This window comes from Buteo buteo, chromosome 12 (assembly GCF_964188355.1).
Source record: "Buteo buteo chromosome 12, bButBut1.hap1.1, whole genome shotgun sequence".
NCBI lineage: Eukaryota > Metazoa > Chordata > Aves > Accipitriformes > Accipitridae > Buteo > Buteo buteo.
In genome coordinates this window covers 42,792,212-42,816,317 of record NC_134182.1, presented here as the reverse complement: position 1 = coordinate 42,816,317, position 24,106 = coordinate 42,792,212, and the positions used below count along the sequence as shown (strand labels likewise).

General features: G+C 42.5%; 1 protein-coding gene across 2 annotated transcripts in view; it reads right to left on the bottom strand.

Annotated features, from left to right (window-relative positions):
* ANTXR1 (ANTXR cell adhesion molecule 1) overlaps window positions 1-24,106 on the bottom strand; it is a 113,077-nt gene that overhangs the window by 27,639 nt on the left and 61,332 nt on the right. For both annotated transcript variants that reach the window (XM_075043697.1, XM_075043699.1), the window contains exons 13-16: window positions 23,812-23,907; window positions 13,452-13,493; window positions 5,214-5,309; window positions 4,541-4,708 (exon numbers count right to left, since the gene is read on the bottom strand). In XM_075043697.1, coding sequence (XP_074899798.1) covers window positions 4,541-4,708; window positions 5,214-5,309; window positions 13,452-13,493; window positions 23,812-23,907 — 402 coding nt within the window. The remainder of the gene's footprint in view (window positions 1-4,540; window positions 4,709-5,213; window positions 5,310-13,451; window positions 13,494-23,811; window positions 23,908-24,106) is intronic.

Here is a 24,106-nt window from a genome sequence, read left to right as displayed (position 1 = left end):
ACATGAATGTGTTCTCTTCCTGGATTAATGGTTAATTCACTGCTGTATTGACCCTGGTCTAGTGACTGACCTGACACCTAGAGTGCTCCTAAGACCTGGTATCTGGTGGTGTCAGTTAGAGGCAGTTTTGTAAGCTGCCTATAAATCCAAGCTGCTCTTGGGCCTCTTCTAGCAAGGAAGCTGTGCCACGTCAGCTTTGTAAATAAAGACAGGAGGGACAAAGGCTAGAAAACATGCCAGGAACACATGGCTTAGTAAACGCTTCAGTACCCTCCACTTAGGATTCACCTGAGGTTTCTTCCTGAGAGCACCAGTTGTTGCTTCAACCTCAGCCTTGAGGCAGGTCCTGTATGTGAGTTTTTGTGGGTGAACAGTGAGTTTAGCCTTGTCTTGTGGTCCCTTCTGCATTGTTTTTTAGAGACTGATAGTGGTCCTTTTGAAGTCAAACAAGTACTATAAATGCTCTGAGAAGGTAGAAAGGAGAGGTAGCTAGGTAGACAGGTAGATAAAAGCAGAGGTAGAAATAGAGATAGGAAGAAAGCTGCTAACCAAACCAAAGCATACCGAGCTGTGTGGCTGGCTGTATCAGGGAGCATGCCTCAAACCAAATTAAAATGAAAGGCACGGTCCTTTACAATCCTTCACTTGCATCTATGATCTGTGCAGCCCTTTCCTCTGTCAGATGAACTGAGGATTTGGCAAGTTTCTTAAGAAGTTTTCAGACTTGTCATTCTCATTGGATTATTTGCACTGACTTTTCAAACCGTTGAAATGATACTTTAAAAGCAGGATAATCCAGTTGGTATTGTGCTAAGAAGTAGCAGCAGCAAATAATAATAATAATAACAATAATAATAATAATAATAATAATCACAATCTGTTAAGTGTCAGTAGCCACACTGGCAGCAAATAAATCTCTGGAGCATTTCAAAAATCAATCTATCCACTCTCAGCTGTCTACCTACCTTATAAACGTTACTCTGGGAAGAGTAACAAAGAGATGGAAGAAAAACTCGGTCAGATAAACTGGCAAAAAGGCAGAATATTCTAAGTAGAAAGCCTGGCACTTGTGCTGCATGGAGAAAAGGAGGCTTGTTGGCCAGCAAGATGACTGGCCCTAAAATGTGAATTTCCTGGCTCTTTGTCAGATTCAAGCTACCTTGGTTCCCTGTTCCTGAGATTTAATTCCTTGCCCTCCTCCTTTACCAATGACTTTTTTAAAGTAGTTTGTTGCATGCATTTTATCTACCTTCTGAAGAGGTGTTTCAACAAGTCCAGTGGAGTGGGTAGAAATTTAACATCTGCTTTAACCAAAAGAGCCAAGTGCACTTGGAGCATGAGGATGAGGGAAAATTTAAGCTGAGTATCAGGAGACATTTCCTATGGGTGAGGTCTGGTAGACTGTGAAATATTCCCCCCTGAAAAGTGGTGGAAGCCTCTATGTTATTTTAAAAACCAGACTGGAAAAAGCAGTGAAGGATAGATTCGAATTAGCAGTCCTGCTTTGGCTGAGAGTACAGACCCAATGACCTAATAGGCTACCCCTCCTCGCCTCCCTCCGCCTGTTATGACTCTGTGATAGCTTCCCTGCATAACACAATGCAAACTTATATTCGTATGCTCACATCTTCAGGACAAGAGCTTCTGCCAAGAGTGCTGATGAATTTTGCCAATTTTGCTAATTCTTTACTGCACAGGAAGAGTAATAGCAGGACCCCTGCTTCATAGAAATGATCTCCCCTCTTTCTGATGAGTGCTCATGACTGTACATGGGGAAACGTGTTGGATGCAGTTATCCCATCTGCATACACTGTCTTTTTGGGTGCAGTTCAGTAAGGGGTGTGGTGGCAATTAATAATTAGGTAAATTCTTGTCTACAGACAGACTCAGGCTGCTAAATACTATCCAGATGTGGAACACCCCAAAGTTCTGGGAGCATTTGGATATGGGGTCTTGGATTGGAACTGCCCTCATACTGTATACAATTTGAACAGTAGATAAGACGGATATTTTAAAAAGAAATAAGAATATACAACACCCATGAGATACTCCTAATATTTGTAGGCCCCTTTATAACTGAATTCTTGCTGTTACGAAGCAAAAGCTGTTCCTAGTCAGAACTGAACTTGAACCCTACATACATTGAATCTTTTCTCCAAGCCTCTCTTGAACTTTGGAGAATTTCCAGCTGGGACACAGATCTGCAACAAACTTGACTCCTCTGATTTCCTACCATGCAGAGTAAACTCTGAAAATTAACTGAAAGGCTCCTGAGGCTGTAATCCAACAGTGTGAACTGGTGAAGGAGGAGGGGAGAAACTCAGCAGTATCGTCTATGGGAAAGGACCCAGCTCTCAACTAATGATCTTGGGTAGTTGTACCCACATGGATTCCAGCTGCCTGAGCATGTATTCAGGGCTCTTTGTGCTAAAAATCAGTATTTCTGTCAGCTCCTCAGTGGTTAGAGTATAGCTTTGTGTGCTGTGCACCCTTCTGATTGCAGCATGCAAAAAGCAACTGAGCTGTGTCTCTCAGCTAGATGAGGTCATTCCCATGAGCACACAGTAGGAGTGAAAATCTCTCAGATGGGATGACTGTGTTTTACAAATGCTTTGCACTGATGCAAAATGACAATGCAATGCATTTTGGAACAAAGGAGCAACTCTATGGGATCATGCTTACTGCATTCCCCACTCTGAACTGAAACAGTTGACTCTCTAACCTGTCCCACTGTGGGAATGAATAACCTTCATGAACACATGTTGAAGTCATTATAACACAATTGCAAATGACTTGTTGGTAGGTTATGTTTATTAGATGATAATCTTTAAGGGGGAAAAGAGAGAAGGCATTGGACTAAATTTTCAAAGAGGCTCACATTTCCGTATCCTCCGGAAACCACTCTTACTCCCTTGTGCATCCTTGCCATTCCCATCACTGGATGTGAACCAGCTGCAAGATCAATGACTGAGGAAAGCCAAAACACATGACTTGCCCAAATTCCTATGGGCAATCCTTGGAGCTGATCAGTAACAAGATACAATGCAGGGAAACCTGGGTGTACTGCAGTGTAGTATAACTGCATTGCAATAACTGAGCTAATAGAATATGTCTGACTAGATTGACTGCTACTGGGGAGGAAGAAAACAGGAGAATAAACCCTCTGTTTTCCAGCAGTGAGGCACTTCCTCATTCCCCAGCATAAAGTTTAAGGTGAGCTCTATACACCAAAAGGTTTACTACATATGTTACACACACCCTTTTTGCAGACTACTTGCAGATAAATTGCCTGTAGAGGGTTTCTAAGACCCTAACCAGCACTGCTACTCTTCAAAATGAGATCCAAGCTCCAGTGGTGCAAGATTTGCACTTGGATATGAATTGGGCATTTTTAGTCTTTTCTGAGACTGATAACTACAGTGCTGCTGCCAATATGTATATGTATGCTACAATTACAGTCTGCTGCCCCAGGCTGAAGAGAGACGAGAAGAGTATTACCATTTCCCAAAAGAGTTAAACCTGAGAATGGGAGCATGGAATTATTTTCTTTTTCTTTCATTAGAGTAGTTATACAGTAGTTAAGCTGTCCTCCTTTCCTGAGGACAGCTCAATCTGTCCTGAAAGCAAAAGATTAGCTTTCTGACATTGGAGTGCCTTCGTACCATGCCCTGGATGATGCAGCTAGTATCTGTTTTGTGTGGTTTGTTTCTCTTAATCCACAAGAAGCGTTCACATGTGCAATGAAGAGTTTTGCTTCAGTGAACTATTCAGTTGCTTGCTTGTTTCCGTTTTGTACACTGCCAACCATTTGTACTAGTGAAGACAAACTGAAGAACAGCTGCCTGCCCTTGGGACAGATGGCAGAGAACAAGAGTCTTCCCAGTTCCTGTGGGCAACTGTTGTGCAGCTCTGCATTGCTCATGACCCGATATCAGTGTGAATTTGACCTTCCACATCCGAGGCACTCTAACTCAGCCAAATGCTTCTTGCAGGGCATTCTGTCCTCATAAGCTGAGCATGCTGCCCCGCAGCAAGCCTGGCCCTGTGACCCACGCCTGCTGGCAGACATCCATATGCCGCACTGCAATCCTTGATTTGCTGAAGACAACCCTCCCTGATGACACTTAGTAGCAATTTTCTTCCTATTTTCTCCCCTCTTTCTAAGGAAAGAGGATGCTATTTATTCCCCACATCTTAGGCAATATGCAGCATGGACTAAAGACCGTGCCCTTGGAAGTGCCGTTGAGTCTGTAAGCACTTTACAGAAGCTAGCTATGCCACCAGAAGAGATCAGGTCCTTATTCTGGTCTAAGCAAGCAATGGAACCCGAAAACCTGATCAACCTGGTGGGAAATTCCCATTGCCCCACAGCACCTCCCTAGACACATGTTCAGAGGGACTCCCTCATGCACAACTACTCTAGCAGCATTTTGAGATCACAGGTTTGTGGGCAGTTCTACATCTTAGCCTTGGATGTGAAAACACTTAATACAGATCTCCTGGAAAAATCCTATGCAGTACAACACCGGACTGGACTTACCTTGATGGGAGAGTACCACTTCCGAGGAGAGGAAGGTCTGCGCATGTTGTTTGCAAGGTTCCTGGGTTCGGGGAACTCATATTCCTGTTCTGGCATCTTGACCCTGGCATTCTTGGCTTTCTCTAACTTAGCTCCCTCTTCTGTGGAGCCCTTTTCTCCCCAGCGCACCTGAAAAGATGGCATCAGGGCATATTACAATAGTAGCTTCTGCAGAGAGTTACATCCCTGGTGTAATAACTAGATCCTTGTCCATGTTTTCCCAGTGCCCAAATACAAGGTGAAGAACAACAGATATTGGCACAGGCTGTGAAGCTTGTTTCTAGACTAGAGTCCAAACTTTGAACTTATTTGTGATTTATGGGAAATGTGAGAGTGGGGAAGGTTTTCAGAAAAACTAAAAATATTTCCTTGCAATTTGCATGGCAACACTGCTCCTGTATTCCAGGCACTGGCCAGGATCTTACTGTGCCAGAGGAAAAAGATGGTCCTAAACTTCAGGAATCTATGTTTGGCCCTCAAATATTCCTATATAAAAATGACCTGGGCTCAGATGTACAACAAAAGCTTAAAGAAGTTTGTGCCCACCTCCTGAGTTTCTGGGTAAGTTGCAGGGGGATATCACAGGTCAGTTCCCAAATAAGATCTTGTCATACATGAACTGGTATCTAATTACCTCCATTCGTTTGATGCCTCCAACTCCTCGTCCGCCATAATAAGAGGCATCTACTGTTGGCCATTTCTTCTTTGGAAGGCCATCATCATCTTCTTCCTACAAAACAGAAGGAAGGGGTTGCACTGTTAGGAAGCATGACTAGAGATGGAAAGGAATAAACAGTCACAGGCTATGCGGCCCTTTAAGTCTGCTAGAGCCAGTGTGGTCAAGGTTCTGGTCTCTCACTGGTTGTTTTCCAGAGGATGTACACTCATGAAAAGAAAATGTTTCATGATATAAACACCACCACCACTTGAAAGGTACAGACCTGCTCCAGCAAGAATGTGATTTTTGCCTTTTTTTTTTTTTTTTAATTAAAGGAGGATCTGTCTTTCATCATCTTTAAATTCAGGGAAGTAAATTGTTTCCAAGTTGCAAAATCATTGAAGCAGCCACCAAAATAGCACTCAGCATAGCTCAAGAGCTGGGGTCCTTTGGCTGCAAGTCTGGTTGATATGCTAGCCACGAGTGATGGTAGCAGGGACTTAGCTCTTTGCCATCCCTTCACTTAGTCCTGCAACTAGCGGGGGAACAGCTGCTGCTCTGAGGAGTGTTCCCTGACTCATGGCTCCCCATGCTGGAGGAACCCTTCAGGGCCCAGATAAATCATTGTATTGTAGTTCAGATTTGACAGCATGGGGGGAAAAGCATGAAAGCAAGCAAGTCAAATTTGCTCCTGAGCGAAGGCAAATTAGGAAACAACCCCAGCATGAATACGTGAATGCCCAACATGGAGATGAGTTTTTTTTTCAAATGAGCTGGCCAAGTGTAATAGGATGGAAAAGTCTAATGGAAAAGTTACAAGAACGGCATTAGCTCTTATAATGAACTTCTGCCTCTGCTAGGGAGGCTGCCCATGGAAGTCCATGTGGCTTCAGTGATTTTCATGGGCTTATGCCAGCAAAAATTCAGGTTCTGTGTGAAAAATGAGACAATTTCTGTACAGATTTGAATGTGTTCTACCCCTACATACTGCAAGCAGAAACCTACAGTACATCACCATACACGAAGTTAAACGTGTTCAGGACCCTGGCCTTCATGATGACGCTCAGATATGGCCAAATTAACAAATCAAGAAAATATCCTTAAGTTTATTTAAAATGAGTCTAATTAAAGTTCTAGCAAATGTATTCTATTTATTCTATATTCTTTGTTGCACTATATAACAACTCCACATAAGCTCTGACCTACATGGTGCCTGTCCCTTTAATTTCTGCAGTTCAGCCTGTGAACTGGCAAAGCAGAAAAGCAGAGTTCATCAAAAACGTGAAGTATTTCCTGTGAAAAACGTGGAGAGAAATGAAAAATGGTCCCTCTCCTTTTTTTTCTTTCTTTAATTTTTCACAGGGATTTGGCAAAACTCCAAAACTTAGGAGCTTTCCAAAACTGGAAAAGCCAAAAATACTTTGAAATTGAACCCCCTAGTAGGAAAAATGAAAAACTAGGGGAAAAAAATCCAAGACAAACTATGCTTCTCATGTCAAACAAAAGCATTTCTGTTTTTGAAAATACACATAAGTTCAGCTGCAAAATTTGTTCTGATCTAAAGGAAGAGTGAACAATTGAGTCATAAATGCAAGGTTCCTCTCCTTCATAACTGACCTCTTTCTCTTGCTCTGGTTAGAGCTGCTGAGGCTCTTTGCTGCAACCTAAGAACTTAATATCTCTGCATGAAGTTTTCCATGAGGACTTTTTTAAAAAATTGGAATCAAAGCCATCTAAATATTTTCCTTCAGCAATTCTCTTTCTCTCTCTTCAGTTTAGCACAGACTGGACTTCTCACAACAGGAAATACCAAGGTTTAGGAAATCTTCCCCACAAGCCCTTAAAAGCCCTGCAAGTCACTTCAATCTAAGATAGGAGTGTTTCTGCCAGAACAACAACAGAAACAGCACACGCACAAAAAGACAACAGTGGACACTTGAAAAACAAAAGAGTCACAAGCTTTCTCCAGGATGAGTCTGTTTACATGTTTTGAAGGGCATAGGAGGTTTTGCAATACAAGCAAAAAAATCCCAAACCCACCAGTGACGTCCTACACACTTGGCAAATATGCTCACAACACACATGTGTAGCTAAAGGAAAGCAATGGGAAACTTGGGGGTCAGGGCAGGGAGACAGCAGGAAAACAAGAAGGAAAAGGCATACAATCCCCATGTCCAGCATCCTAGCTCATTGCCCCATTCACAAGATGTAAGCCAATAAACCAGGGCTGAATTCTCTCACCCTGGCTCAGTTTTGCCCGTATTTTTCTATGCTTAGCTACAATGGGGGTTTTGCCTGAAGAAGAACTGCATAAGCAACTTCAGCTCTGACCCAGCAGCAGTATAAAAAACAGCCCCGGAAAATTCAAGTGCATTTAAGGATGCTGGAAATTGGCTGTACAGAATTTGGCATCTTTCCACTCCCCAAATCTGCTTTAGATGGAGCTAGAGTTTCTTTTAAAAAATAAGAAGCAGGAGGACAGAGCTACATTTCACAGTCAGAGGTCCAGATTCATAACTGCTGGATTTCAGAAGACAAAGATCTGTGTTTATCTCAGAGTCCATGCCGGGCTCTTGTATACTTTGACCCTGACCTGAGGGAACCTCATCTGTGGGTAACACAAGGGTAATTCAGGCTCCACTAGGGACATCTGAACCACTCAGGGTAAGAATTCAAACTCAATTTGGCCAGATATAAAAAAAGTTTGGACAACTTACCCCTCTCCCCACCCTTATAATTATTTTCACAGTTGTCTCTGCAATGCCTGAATCTTGTCAGAATTTAGCATTTATAGAGAGCTTTGCCTGCACAAAGTGCTGTAAGACACGGCAGGACAATCATTCCGCTGAGTAAGAGATGTTATCATCTAATTTTACAGCTGAGGAAACATGGAGGTGAATCCACTATCCTCAAGGCTTCTGGCTCCTTACTGCTTGCTTTTTCTCCCAACGCCAGACTCATTTCCAAATTGCATGGCCATCTCTCAGACGCAAAGGCATTCTTACACTTTGAGGGCACCTTGCTCAGTTCTCAAGAAACTTTTCCTCCCTGCTGTGGAAGGTTTTGCTTGTTACATTATACTCTGCCAGGCATGTAAATTGCAACTGCATAAACTCATCACTTTGGTTTTTCTCGTATCTTTGCTTGTCACTTGCCCAAGCCTGCAAACTACCATCAGAAAGCACTCACAGGTCACAAGAGCATCTAAAAGAAAATGTTCTACTGGTGCTCTACTAAGGAGCAGGCTGAAGAAAGACCTCAGATCTCATGAAGCACCAAAAATCCATATATAAGCTTATCCTTGAGACACAAATGCTTAGAAAACCAGCCTTTGTTGGTCTTACTGATCACAGAAACTCCTAGTTTATCTATGGTACAGATTCTTAGAGATCCTGCCTGAAGTTATACCCTCCAAGTGCAAAGCACTGTATGCACACAGTTAAGAGAGAACCCCCGGTTTTGATAAAGAAGAAAGGATGCTGAGTTATTCCTGCTCTATAGCTCAGACACTGAGCTACAGGAAGATGAAATAAGATCTTAGATCTTATAAGGTCAAGGGAATTAACAGTGGCTCTCCCATTGCAACTGTGATGTGATTAAACCCAACTTTTCACAGCCTCTACACTGAGTTTGCTGTGCTGGGCCTGCCTAGATATTTCACGTGAAATTTAGCTATAAAGCTCCACACCTTCATGGTGTAATACCTATACCTCATCTGTTAACAATAACGTCCCAACTCTTTTTCTTTTAAATGACTGTCTCTTGAAAGGTTCTTTTTCTCCTCCTCCCGTATTTCCCAACTCACTGTAAAAGGGGACTAAAAGGGAAGGAAAAGAGCTGGCATACCACTGTGACCTGGCTTTATTTCAGGAATAATAGAATACATTTCCTGCCTTGGTGTCTACAAAAAATTCCTATCAGATCCTTTCTCTGGAGCTTATTTTGCTGTCTCCCCAGCAAGGCTTTTCAGGAAGAGGAAAACAATTTGGAAAAGATTAATAAACATCAATAAGTGAGGGTGCAAGCAGCTCCCCAAGCAAATGAAACCCCTTTAGCCATTCTCTGGCCTTATAAATGTTCTGTTGTGGGAGAAAGAAGTTAGTTCACAAAGATCAAAGTGATTCAAGCTGAATAGGTGGCTTAACAATAACTGCCATGCAATGAGGTAAAGTCCTCCTTTTCATGCTGGCCTCCCATGACAGTGATAATCGCCTTCAGCATCTCATGACTGTACTGCTGAATGGTCCTTCTCTCCAGGACTTTCTTGTGTGTGTTTGCTTTGGTGTATGTGGGTAAGATGACAACAGACATAAGAATTATCCAGTTACAGGCTGGTTGGTGGCTTGGCTCTGGTGCCATGCTAAGGGTGACTGTGGAGCTTGGGTGATAGAGCAGCATGTTAAAAACAGGTCTGAGTGATGAGGAAAGGGCATGCTCTGGTCATCTGGTAGATCTCCTGCCTGGTTTTGCCATATTTCAGGGAACTTTGTGTCCCTGAATCCCTACTGTGGAAGAAAGCACTGCCATGATGGAAAATGAAGATTCAGCAGTGTATTTTAACATTGCCTGATCTCTGCTTACAGAGCAAGGAAGCAATGAGAAGAGAGTGTGCCTCTTGGGGATACTTTGGAGGGCTCCAGTTTACGCACCCTCTGACTGCACTTAGAGACTGTCCTTCTGTGGGACTGACTAGCCGCAGACCTCTGGCATGGGCCAGGTAGTGAATAGGAAATTGTTGGAAGCTGTTAAGCCCTGCAGGTTGGGGTTTTTTGATGTAGAAGATGAGTTGCTATAGTGAGAACCAGCTTCAGCCTCATAGTAAGCTTCTGGTCCGAGTTGAGTGAGAGTTGTTCCAATAAGCCCAGCCTGAAGGTGATGGGACACATAAATAAAAGCAGTTGTGTCTTCCTCCAAGAGGGCTAGAAAAAGCCTTCCTATTCACTGGAGGTAGAAGAATGTGGTTTTGATCCACCACCAATGACTAATCACAGGCCAGAAAGGTGCTTGCTGGCTCCTTGAGGCATTCACCTCTTCCGATTGGCATTAACTCAATCTTTCCTGGCTGTAAGTAAAACCATCTGTCCTTCATCTGGGCTTAACCTCCTCCTGTATCCTGTGTTGTCTGAGGAGCACAGCAGTAAGTTGACGACATTTGTGATTTCTGAATGAATTAATTGGAAGTTTCTAGCCAATAATGATTTCCTTCACCAACAGTGAGTGTGTCTCCAATATGTCTCAAAAGGCCTTTAAAGTAGAGTTCAATAAAACCTTTGGCGGGTCTGACAGCAATGCTACTTTCCCTTCATTGTTACAGTATAATGCATTCTCCTTGCAGTGCAAAGACATATGGGCCTCAGCTCCCAAATCTGCTGATGCAAGAATTCCTCTTGTCTTTTTTTTGCCAAGATTTTTGGGAGAAGAAAAAAAAATAATAATCTTACTGTAACTGTAACGCTGCTGCTTAAGGGATTAGCACTCTTTCATGCTGGAGACAAGCAGTTGCTAGGTTTTCTGCAAGGAAGAAAGCTATCTGTAACACGTAAGAAAAACTGGATTGTAGAAAATCAGCTCCATCTTCTATTTGTTTTGAGCAAAGTAGAAAATCTTGAGTATGCAACCTTCTGTGAAAGCATCATACTACTGCCAATCCTGTTCTGTGGACCAGGCTCTATAAGAGTAAATGGGACCAATGAAATGCATCTTTTCAGAGCTTTTGCTATTTTTCCACTAGCAGGAAGCTCTTCTGTCTGGGAAAAAATGCATAGTACAAGCCACAGCTTCAAGCTTTACTAATCTTTGAGCACTGCTCTGATGCTATACAGTTTCTAAAATAGTATAAACTACATTTTCCTTTCTAAGAAACATTTGGCTGCTAATTGTATAAGATGGCTATAGGATAACTGCTTAGGGCATGTGCTCTGGTGGAAAGTACGTGTGAAATTATACCATGAGACTAGTCCTTACAATGTTGGCACACTGTTGTAACCAAAGCCCCCCATCCCAGGGTCCCCAAACGGTAAGAATAATGGCCAAAAGATCGTACAGCTCTCCTCATGTATTAACGAGGAAGCAGGTAACCAGGTATGCAGGTTACAGGTATTGAGCAGGAAGCAGGTTAGAGGTATGAGTTGATGCAATTTTTCAGGCCTTGTGCAGTGCCTTACTCTAGGTGCAACTAAAGCCTGGACAAGTCTGCATTTAAAGCAGTCACCTCTGGGGAGCAAGCCCAAGAGCAAGCAGAACAACATTCTGCTTCTATACAAAGAAGATTTGCCCCATGTTCTCCACAGTACAAGACCAGGTTCATTTAAAATAAAAAGCCAGTGGCAAATACATTGCTATAGGAAAGCTGTGAAAGACAGATGAATTGAGGACTGTTTCATCCAAAAGCTGCACAGACTGTTCCTCTCTGTCAGAATCATGGCTGAGAGAAAATATAACATGTCCAGAAATACCTTTAGCAGCTTAACTAAATGTAACCTGAGGCAAACATAACTGGTCTGCTGCAATTAGTTTATTTTGCAGCAATTGGTCTGCTTTTGCAGCACTTACTGGTTTGATAAAAGGCTTCCTTATACATGAAGCATGCCTTCTCTCTTAGCAGAGAGATGTAATTTCCCCTACCAGTCCTCGGCCAGTGAGCCAGCATTCCAGAATGATGTATTTTAATTAATTTCAGCAATTGAATCCCTTGGCTTGGAGACATGTGTGATGCAGAACAGAGCATGTGCAATTTTAGATTAATATTTTCCTTTTAATTCAGATAGAAGCTAACAAAGCTAGTGGATTTACATACAGCCCAAACAGAAATGTCTACTTAGGAAAATAGGCCAGATGCCCGCATATAGAGGCATGGGGAGCACTGGGTCCAAATGTAAATCTCCCTTGGGTCCAGGAACATTCAGATTGAGAGTTTTGCTTCAGGCCTGTTTTGAAGGGGACAAGTCCCACCAAGATGGAGGTTCTAGTACTGGCCTTGACTCCAGCAGCCCTGAACTATTTCTCTGTGCTCAGTGCAGGCAGAAGCTAGGCTGGATTCCACTTCCGTAGTGTTGCAGAGGACTGAGCTTTTAAGGGTGCCTGTCTGCCTTGGCACAGAGGACACTCACTGGGCCAGACTTTATGGAGAGCACAGAGAGGATCGTTTCAGCAAGCTTTTCCACTTGCAAGCTGAAGCAGGCAATGAATTTGTCTGCAGACGCAAAAAGCAAGGCAAACTAACCAACCAAATCACTCTGAGCATAGATCTAAGTCTTCTCTTTCTTGCACAGCTAAGAGGAACTGATCCAAACCCCAGTGAAGTAAATGGAAAAACTCCCATTGACATCAATACACCCAGAACACAGCCCAGTGACTTTCCAATGTAATCCCACGTGCAAAACAGTGAAAGCAAAGAAGAGACTCATTGCATGCTGAAAGCAGAAGGACATAGAAAGAGGCAGATGAAAAACTCAGCGTGTTTTTGGGCAGAGTCTACAAATTAAGTGATAGTGACATAGCTTTAAACCATTTGTACTAGGTTCATCTAAAAAGCATAAGCAGAATTAAGAGGAAGGGTTTAATGTTGCTTTACCATTTCTCTCCATTAGAACTTCCCTGGCTAGTGCAGCTCTTCTGATGTCAAGACAATTTTACTGGGGTTTTACATCTGCTCAGAATCTGGGCCACTGTCTTCAGTCATATTGCAAAGACCATGGGCTGCCTTTACTCACAGCAACTGTAGTCCAAGGGATTAGCATCATGAGTCACCGCTCAGCTACCAAGAGCAGTTACATATGCTAAACCATCAAAATTATTACCACACCATTCCAGGAAGGCAGTTAAGCGTATGTTTAGGTTCCATTAACTTAAAAGTTAAACATAAACTTAAGGGTTGTCCTTTTTGTGAATCACAGCCTAACTCTGTAGTGCTGTTCCGACAAAGTAGAAGTATTGTCTGCCTCTGTCCTCCTTTCCTACCTGCTCCATAGAGGTATTGTATACATAGATCTACACTCACTCTTAAGTAAATTAACACCACATCTCTACCTCTGTAGAAAGCAAAGTGAGCAGAGTTAAACACACATGGCAGACATCAGCTAAAAAGCCCCTAGTTTAGCTAAACCACTATTGACTTTAAGGCTACAGAGCTGAGCACAAAGGTTTCTCTTGTGAGAAGACTGAACAAAATCTTGTCCGAAACATTGAGGAAATCAGGTTGCCAGTGTTACTCACCTCACTGTCTTCTGCAGGAGGGGGGGGGGGCTCTTTGATGATCTAGAAGGATCAAAGAGAAATAGAATAGTAAATTCATACTTTGTTCTTTAGCGCAATTCAAATGTCAATTAAAAAAACCCAAATGAGAAAACAACAGGATATGCCACTGTGAACATCTCTGAACTTAGTTACAATACTGTATGATTACAGGGTGGCTATGTGTGCTGCTGGTGTCACAGTCATTGAGAATAAGAGGGGAAACAGGAGGCGTCCCAAAGCCCTGCCACATAGACATTTCCTAATTACAGCTCCAGACTCATATTGCTCATTAGGTGACCCCTGCCCTATGTGAGGTAACAGCAAATTCAAAGTCATATATCCTTGATTCTCCAGCTTCCTAATCCCAGTAGGAGCCATAGTCAGTGCTGGCTCTAAGCAACAGATAGCAATCACTGTTTCACCTGAACAACCATGCTAAAATCAGTGTCTCTGCACTGGCCACTGCACACGTGTACAAATCCTGTCTTAAATAATTTACAGTCTGAACAAAGACTGGAACGCGAAACCAAGGTGAACTAAAATGCCCTGGAGATGTTGCAAAGCAGTAATAAATCCCCAGCCTTTGTCTCCCAGGCCTGTACTTCATTCCAGAAGGCTGTGCCACCTCATGCTTTCATGAAAAATGCTTTTCACGTTATCAGGCTAATACAGTTCACTCTCATAAGCTTAAATAAATAAATAAATAAATACACACACACACACACACACACACACACACACATTTGAGGCTCTCCCTGGGTTTCTAAAAAAGCAAGCAGGGTGAGGTTTTAGACTGATCCAGGATATTCTCCATAGAAACAATTTAAGTTTATGTGGGTGTGAGGCTGTTATTTCATGCAAAAAGTTTGCATCTAGGGCTCAGCAGGCAGTTGGCTATTATCACAGCCCTCCACTCCAAGAGCAACAGAGAGCTTTCCAAAGAGAAAGCAGTTGCATACAGGCACGTCAAATATCTCTCCCTTACACACAATGGCTGCACAACAGCCATTGCAGTCAACAGATTGAATCCAGCCAGTCATGTCAATGCAATTGCTGCAGGGATTGATTTTCTCCAGTAGTTTTAAGTCCATCTGGATGAGGCAGCTCTTTCTTTACACACCAGGCCGTGAGTCAGATGCTGTCAGGGTGCTGAGTGCCTGTGGAGATAGCTCCAAGTATCCTCAGCTCCTCTTATGACTGCGTGTATTAAGTGTACAGGCTGCCTAGACATGGGGTACAGATGTGTAGACTTAAAAATTACCCTTCAAAAGAAAAAAAATCACAGTCCCAAACAATAACATTTTGGCTGTTTAAATGCAGAAAGGGAAAACGACAATCACATTAAAGGCCCTGAAGATATAAATATTTACAACAATTCTTCTCACTCGTGTTTTTCCTTCTCTGATGAGCTCACTGTTTTTATTTTCCTCTGCAAATCCCGAGTCATGCAATGTGGCCATTAATGAAGAGCATGTGCCTCTGGCTAAGGAAGAGATCTTGGGCTGGATCAGTCCTTTGTTTGTATCTCAGCCTAGACCAATGATGGTTGTAGAGCTCTGCCACTACCTGTTCCTGGGCAGCAGGGCTTTTTTTTGGTGGCTTACAGTATGCCCTCAGGGAATGCCTGCTAAAGAATCTTCATGCTTTAGGAATCAACATTGAATCTTCATTTATATGCACAGAAGCACAAAGCACATGTGGAAGCATGAAATGACATTTGAGGAGCATGGTAGGTGCACCCACTGCCCTGCTCACAACATCACAGCAGAACTGTGCATCAGGCTGTGGCCGTAGAGCCACTGACCATGTTAGGGAGAAAGGAGGGATGATGCCCCAGAGGAGCTCAGGCTGACTAGCAGAGCTGGTGAACGTCTCATACAGCATCCATCTCTCTCTCCCCTGCGATTCCTAGCTTGTTCTTGCAGCTCTGGGGGATACCAGCTCTTTCCCCGATGGAAAGCAAATGATGAAAAGTAGACGAAGAGTTGTCTGCATCAGAGTACTACTCCGTGGAAAGGAAGTAATGGGTATCAGCATGGTTTACTCAAAGTGCTGCTCCTTGGTTTAAGATGGAGACAGCATCATCTCTTATGCGTCTCTTGACACAATACTGACACAGTGTATACAAAGCACCAAAATACACAGAAGACTTTTCTAGCCACGTTTTCAGATATGTTTTGGTCAGTGCGAGGGGTGGCACTTGTCAACAGACCTCCTTTTGAACCAACCCCCTTAATCCAAACCCATTGGATGCTGAGAAACTTCAGATATCTGATCCAAAATATACCTACTGGAAGTGGCCTCATTCCCTCCTCTAACATTATTCTGGTGGAACATCATGGGTTTCAGTGGAGTTTCTCTCATTTGCATTGGCGTGAAACATCAGGATGATCTGTCCAACATATTTGGTCCAGCTAAACATTCAAACACAACTTCTCAGCCAGTATCACTAGAAACTCTTGAGATTACAGACTTGGAAATGAAGAGATGGCTGGTTTTCATACATTTGCATTCTTTCTCATAACATATGCATACACATACACGCAAACTGATTTCTATAAACAGATCAAGTTTTTTCTATTACAGTCCAAGGTGGTGGTGGTGGGGAGATTCCTTCCATTTTTAAGTGCTATGTACTTCTAAGAGCCACTGGACATCCCATTAGTTGGCAGCATAGATTGATTAGTTTGGACAAGTCCAGAGATGGGGAGGGTTTCATCTTCTCTGCCTTTGAGCCTGTAGGAACTTTCAAAGTTCAAGCCTTAAAAAAAATCTATTTTCTGTCCTGCCACCCAGGTCTGGAAAGGCTTTTGGTCTACAAACAGTACAAATCTTTTCATTCTCCCTTTTGAATTCTTACGGTTACAGCTGTATATGCATGAGACCCTTATTCTGGGGTACGGAAGGCAGTGAAGCAAATGTGCCATCTCACACAAGTGAGCAAAGCAAGCATCAAGTGGGAATAACAAGGTCCCAGAGCTGAAAGGCAGTGCCTTACACCTGCTCATTTTGCACAAATAGAAACAATTACTCAAGTACCAGAAAGAAAATGCTATTACAGGGAACCCAGTGAGGATACAGCCCACACTGGCCACCACGTTTTGTTCTGGGCTGCACCTCTCGCCTTCCCTCTGCCTCGCCAGATGACACACATGGACCTGCTGAACGCAATCAGCTGGGAGCATGCTTGGCCAAGCAAAATGCTTAGGCTAGTTTAGCTTGGCAAGACTGAAGTGTTTGTTCATGTGTGCTGCAATTGTTTTGATAACCCCAAGCCATTTCTGTGATTGCTGCTGCAACTGTATCTCCTGTCCCTGTGTTTCAAAGAAAAAAATATGATAGTTCAGCAACCATATTTGCTCGCTAGGTGAGGAATACCTGAGGTTTTCTATATCATTGCCATGCTATAAAAACCTTACAATGAGGTCTTTTGTTTTCAAGTAGTAAAGGCCTGTGGGATGGAGAGGTGGCTATTGGCTTTTCTTGGCAGAGGAAGGAACTTCGAGGGTAGTTGTCAGCTTTTCTACACACTTAGCTGTGAAAATTCAGGACAGTAAAGTAATTCTTTGCCTTTCTATCGCCCTTCCTCACAGATCTTCAACATGCATGTGATTGACAGAGGTCTCTGTTAGCTGACCCACCCTGATGTCACAGATGCATGGAGAAGCAGCTGTTTCTGATGAATAATCCAGTGTAAAAGCAGAAGAATGCTATTAGCCACCTCCTACAATTTTAAAAGCATTGGAGAGGACTGGTTTTCTGTTGCCTTGAAATTTCTGTAGCCATTCAGGCATAAGAAAGCACGTGTTGAACCCAAATTTTGCATATTTCAGGAATGTGTCTAGGATGTTTTCCATCTTGGGAGACCAGAAAACTCCACCACTTTACAGTGTGAGAGCAAGCACATACTCAGTAACTGTCCCTGGAGTTTTATATGATAAATAGGGGTAATATGTTTCTTGTCAGTGAAGTGTATCTGCTTTAAGATGGAACAGAGCATCATTTAAAATGAAGGCTACACGAGAAAACAGTACGAAATAAGAAATAAAGGACTTTGCCTCTAATCAGGACGTATAATTTGGGAAGGGAGCATGCAGTTAACTGAGCAGATTTTTTTGTCCTTATTTACCTCCACTCTTCTGGAAAATACAAAGTCTGTATTTTTGCTATCCTAATAAGCAGGGGTGGGGTTTATAGCATTAATTATGACCCATCTGACTAATGTTTATTTTTTCCCCCTTACATATTTATAGTTTTGACCTCCTCTTAAGTCCTGTGACAGAGTTTCATAGTTTAGTTATGAGTTGGATAAAGGAACAGTTCCTTTTTATTTGTTTCATATCTGCTGTGTCTTCTAAGTACCCATTAAATCCTTGGAGATTTGGTCTACACTTCAAAGTTCCTAATACAAGCAGGAGCCTGTCCCTATTTCTTCATCTGCAATACAATACATTCTTCTTCCTAGACATACTAGTAAAAGGTAAATGAAGTTCAATAGGAAAACTAACTCATCCTTTTAAGATAACCTCTCTTGTCAGCCTGGAAGCAGATCCAGGAATCTCAATTTTAACTCACTAAAACTAGAAGACAAGGCTGTTTCACACCTAAGACTTCAGGCTGATGTGCACAAACCACATTCAATACAGATCATAGCACATGTCAAAGTCATACACTTATGAAAGAAATGACACCATGGAGGAAAAAAAAGCCCTCCGATTAAGTAACCCTTGTACAGTTTGCAACTGAATGGGGCGGACCTGTAGTTCTCCAAGGAATGCATGGAAAAAAATGCAGCATCTACAAAGGTCATTCCTTTTCCTAGGCTATTTCATTTACACAGATAAACAAGGCCAGAATGAGCGGGGTTTGCTCTAAGTGTCTGATGCACTTTCTTTGAAAAAAATATATAAATTAAATTTATTTTCTGGACTAAAGAAAAACATCATAGCTACTTTCAGCTATATGCAGAAGCCCTTGCCCTCACTCTCTGATTGCTAGTGAATTTTCTGGTTAAGTAAGACTATGTCCTAAAGATCTATTTCTCCTTAGCTGGGCTGAGCCAACTTTCTTTGGAAGAGGCGAGAGGTGGCCAGGGAAAAAAACAAAGGAAGAAGTCACTTTTATTGAGTTAATTATTTCCCATGCAGGACTGGAGCAAAGAACAACAGTGCCTCCTTTGCATTAAGTATCTGTTGTGGTCTGGTCAAGATTAATATAATTGGCCATTGGATCTGGCCTTAAGGAAATGCATTAGCAAGTAAAACGGTTTGGGAATCTGAAGTCTAGGTATATCATCTAAAGGCAAACAGCTACCTTCCTAATTTTCAGAGGGCAATGCTTAGCACTTTCCAAAACGGGAACTCCATGAAGATCTTTCAGTTTGGGCACCCCAGAACTGATGGACACTTTAGAGAATTTGGCTTTAACTTTTTGGTAATGACACATCACAGCAGCACTTCAAAGCACCCTAGTTCAGTGCCTGGCACACACACTATTCTACCAGCCCATTTCTCTACCTGGACTGCTGTAGAGCTGATGGTATTAGCCCAGGCAAAATGCCTCTGCTATGCTATTTTCAGGATCCATGCTAGCCTGTTTAAAGGTGGCCAGTTATAGAGCATTATATCCATATCTAAATCATTCTGATCTGACTGACAGGAGGCTGAGAGGAGCAGTGAACTGCTGTGGGTACTCTGGATGATTAATAAGACTGTCTTTATCTTACTGCTCCCATTTGTGCACAGCCATGGCAAAGTCAGGTTCTATTATTTACACTACTTTAAACCTACAATAACAGTACTACCTCCAAATGTTTTGGATTGACTGTGCTATAAACAAACTCATTTGTGGCAGCATGCATGAATTCAGGGCTTGAATGTAACACATGACATTAAGCTCCAATAAATTTAGTGAAACTACCACATTATACTACGTGAGCGCTTGCCTCAATAGCTCAGACCTGAACCAAAGGCAGGAACTGTGCGGTGCACAAGCAAATTCTGCCTGCATGTTTGTGCCTCTTTCTCTCGGTTTGCCTCAATAATGTTTCAGATGATTCATGATCCTGTGCCCCCTTCTCCCCAAAGCATCATAACTGCAGAAAAACTGTCCCTCGTACACATGGGAGCAGGTGGGAATCAGAATACGTGGACCCTTGCAAGTAATCTCCATCAAGCCAACCTGCACCATGTAATTTTATGACTCTTCAGGGCTGCTGTAGAGTCTATGCATTTCCTCTCCTCCTCTTCATCCAGTTTAGCTATGATTTTCATGTGGGTTTAATATATATTTTCTGTATTTTCTCTATCCAGCTTTTTGTTTCCAAAACTTCTGGTCAGCTGCAGTACAGACTGAGAGCCAAACAAATTGCTGGGTTCTTCCATGCTTCCTTCCAGAAAACAGCTTTAAAGTTAAAACTGGTGTTAGATACTTAAATACCAACACCTCATTTATATGCCAGCCACACCTCTGTATTTAAAAAAGCTGCAGCATAAAAATGAGTAAGATGGTGTATATATTCTAAGTGGGCAATTAACACAGACCAGCTTCTCATGCCCTCCTGCCTCAGGCCACACTGTATGGATGCATAAGGGAGGCAAAGACTCATGTTTACTTCATAAAACTGTAAGGAGATGTGATGTATGAGCATGTGGGGAAATGTTTTGAGTCTCAGTCTCAGCTGTACCAGGGAGATATTCCCACTCATATCCTCCGCATTTTATCTCCTGGACTGCCCTAGCTAAGATTCAGCCCAAGGCTCGGGGCAGGCTGATTGTAGCCACCACTTCAGCTATGCCAGGGCTAATCTTTCATGCAGATCCTGTTCAGGTGCAAAGCATGGCCCAGACACAACTCGTTCAGCCTGCCAATTTTAAGTGTCTATGGGAGACACTTGCTCAGTGTGGTGCTGCATATTGGCACAGGAAAACTGTCCCAGCACAGATGAGCCTTCCAACTATTGTATTAATTATGCCTTCACTACACATCCAAAGCACTTTAACCAGTTCCATTTCCAAGTCAATTTAATAACATGCCTGCAAAATCCTCCTTAAGATGGTTTTGGAGGCTTGTTATCTATTTGGTTTACATCTATATTAAAATCTATTTGGTTTACATCAATATTAATACTAAGCCTTATGTTGGCCTCCTACCTGGAACAATTTTACCCTTGGACACCTAACTAGCCTCTTCCACACACAGTTACTACTATGATTGCTCAGAATCCTTCAGGTTATGCTGTGTTCAGGAAAGAGGACGAATGGGAAGACAACAGCAGAATGGCCACTAACATCAATGAGGCCAGGATCTGGCATCTGCTGTTTTGCTGATATGCTCAACTGAGGAACAGTGGGGTCATCCTGTTATAGATGTCTTGGTATTTGTCATCATTCTTCTAACGTGTACAGTGTTGGGGTTGTCAGCTTAGCAGAATTGCTCTTCTTTGTTTTCTATTGTCGAATAAACATCCTTGAAACCTTCTGAAAGGTTAGCACCTGGCTCCCATGCTTTTGTAATATTCCCTCCACAGATATCAAGGGAAATTTTGCCTGTGCTAGTATCAGGCACAGCAAAGACCTAATTATTGTTCTGATCCACTAAGCAACAATTGCATCTACTGTAAACCAAGTGGTAAATTCCAGACTTCATCCCAGAATACTTCTGAGACCAATAAACTTGGATACACTTGGAAACAGCATTTCTCAATGGGTGCATGCCAAGGAGATACTGGGTTCCAGATAAATCTCCAGAGTAAGTCTATTGACTTCAGTCCATTTACTCCAGGGACGAAGCTGGCTTGGTGTCTTTCCTGAAGAACTGCTGGATAATAATGATTCCGATTTAATTAAAAAGCATGCCAAGAGGAATTTCAGGGTTTAGAAATGTGCTTGTCACTCAAACAAATTTATAGCTGGTAAGAAAAAAGTTTGTTGTGTTCTCCCCCCGCCCCCGACACATACGCAATTATCTCTGAAATGTCCCTGGGCTTGAATCCACAGCAGTGTCTCTGGGTCTGTGGTTTGATTATTAGAGGTTATTGCTTGCCTGCCTCTCTTGTCTGTTGTGCAAGCCAGTTCCTCTGCCCTTAATTCACTCTGTTGCTTCTGACAACACTGCATTCCTTAACGTGCCATTACCAAACTAGTAAATAAGCACTGCTCTGCTCTCTTTCTCCCTACCCTAAGTCAAACAAGCTGGGTACTCCTCTGGATTTATCTTTATTTTTACAGAATCTTTAGGTAAGCAATACACAGTGAGGTATCTTAGCTGCTGATCTACTGCCAAACATACTGGACTGCCCTCCCAGAGAGGTGGAAGAGGTTTCATACAGGCTCTTGAATTAAAATCTTTCCAGCAAGTAGAGAGATGTTTGACTTACATTTGGAAAATATCAGTGAGATAGTCCCCACTTGGAGACCTTGCTAAGAGGGAGTGTGGGAGGTAAAGGAGGAGAAAGGGTGAGGAAAAGCTTTTATCTACAACAAATTTTTTAAGTACAGAATTTAAATCTGGAAAATATTAAGATTATAAAGTTTCATGTGGACAAGAGACTCCCTATCTCTGTTGCACTCACCTTGCTTATCTGAACTGTATTTCTTACACTTTGAGAACACTGTTATATGACCACTATCCTCATATCATTCCACTGGAGCAGTACCATACCACCCTCTCAAGGCATAGCTCCATATTCTCTTTACTCCATGCTCTGCTGCTTTTATTTATGCGTTTTTCCTATCAGCTTCATCCTTCTCCTGTAACAGAACCTTAAAATGGCAGCATCACTTAGAGCCTTTCCTCTCTATCACCTCAATTCTCCACCAAATCCCAGTGTAAACATCTGTACATGGCACATCTCCATTGACTTCTATGCAGATGCGCCAACAAAGAAGTTGGCCCAGCTTCTCTCGGAACGTGCCAACTAGTTTAGACAAGTAACTCTGAGCAGCCTACCATGCTGCTAATCCTTTGTCCACTTCTAGAACTGATTTTTTTTATTGTTCTGAAAAGCCCAAATAAATATTCTTTCCTTTCTGGTTTTCATGTCAGGACAGAGGTGCCAAACTACTGTGAAAAGCAGCGTTTTACCCCCTACCATTTCCAGCCAGAAATAGAAATAGACAACTAAGATTTTTCCTGCGAGATTTCCATCCTTGTTCTGGATAGAGAAATACATCTCACCACAAAGACTCATCCTCAAATGTGACTGCTCCTGCAGTTTGTGGCTCCAAAGCTCTCGGCACCAGATCGTAGGTTTGGTACAACATGGTGCAAATTTACAACATTTGTTGGGTAAGTGATTTAAAATCAGGAATAATGATAGTGACCCAGAAACTGCAGCCAGTTTGGCCAGTCTTAAAAGAAGCATCTGAAACATTACATACAGCCAGTGACCAAAACCAGACTCCAATTTTGCTGACATTTATACATCCCTAATTCTTGCTCTATATTTGCAGCACAAACAAGACCCAAAGCAAGAGCAGAGCTTCACTGTATTGTACCTTCCACAATAACCAGCCTTTGCCCTGATCTTCATTGGGAAAAGGCAGCCCTAGGGGATGATAAGCAGAGATGTACAGGGGTATGACAGGTCCTTGCAGACAAAGAGCAGGGTCATGTGTGAGAAAAAAGCTTGTCTCAAGTCCTGTGATTTCATTCTTGCCTGCCTTGACCTCTTCCTTCTCTCCCGTTTTCTCCTGATTTCTGTCTGCCTTTTTTAATTATTAACTCTGTGACTGTGCTTTTTAACTCCATAGAACATTTTGTGAAAAAGCATGGAGGAAAGATATTGCTCAGTGAAGCATAGTCATACTTCTACTGAAACTGTCATTTGGATATTTCAAAGTGCTTTTCAGATATGGTGAGACAGGAAAAAAAGTTAGTCTTGCAAAAATTTGCACACTTAGAAATGTCTTTTCCTTGTACCTGAGGCAGAACAAGGACTCCAGCCAGGGTTCAGCATGCCTGCCCTTCCACAGGAGCCCTCCAGCACTGGGGAACTGACACAGGAATTGGAAAATCCAGAAAAGCTATTCCTTCCTAAAAAGGCATGGCAACTAATACATTTCTGCAAACCACTTCCATATTGTGAACAATGAATAAGACTAAAAGGCTCCTGACAAGGTCCATATGCTAGCAACGTTGCTATTTCATGGGTATAACCCAAAGGTCAGGCAGATGAAATAGATGCACAAAACAGCACCAGCAATGGAAGAAACGCCATCTTGTTCAGTGACCAGTCCTACGCTCTTTCTTACTGGAAAACTTTGCCTCCTTCCCATTCATTTCTTACATTCAGGCAACACTGAATTACTGTTTTGTGCTAATGATTTCTGTCACTTACCACTGTGCAGCAAAGAGGCCAGAACCACCAGAGAAGGACCAATGCCAGCAAGAGGAAGAGGATCAACAAAGCAATAGCCAGGATGGTCCCATCCGACTGGAAAAGAAACACAGAGAGTGAGTGAGCACTACTAACACAAAACTCCCCTCTCCATGGTACCTCTCCTGTGCATCCTGTTTCCAGGCAAGTACATGTCCCAAAGGCCATTACCATACTCCATTTACTTTTCAGACAAAATGCAATTTTCCTCCCTCTCCCTCCTCATATACCCAAATGTGGCACCCACCCTTCCCAC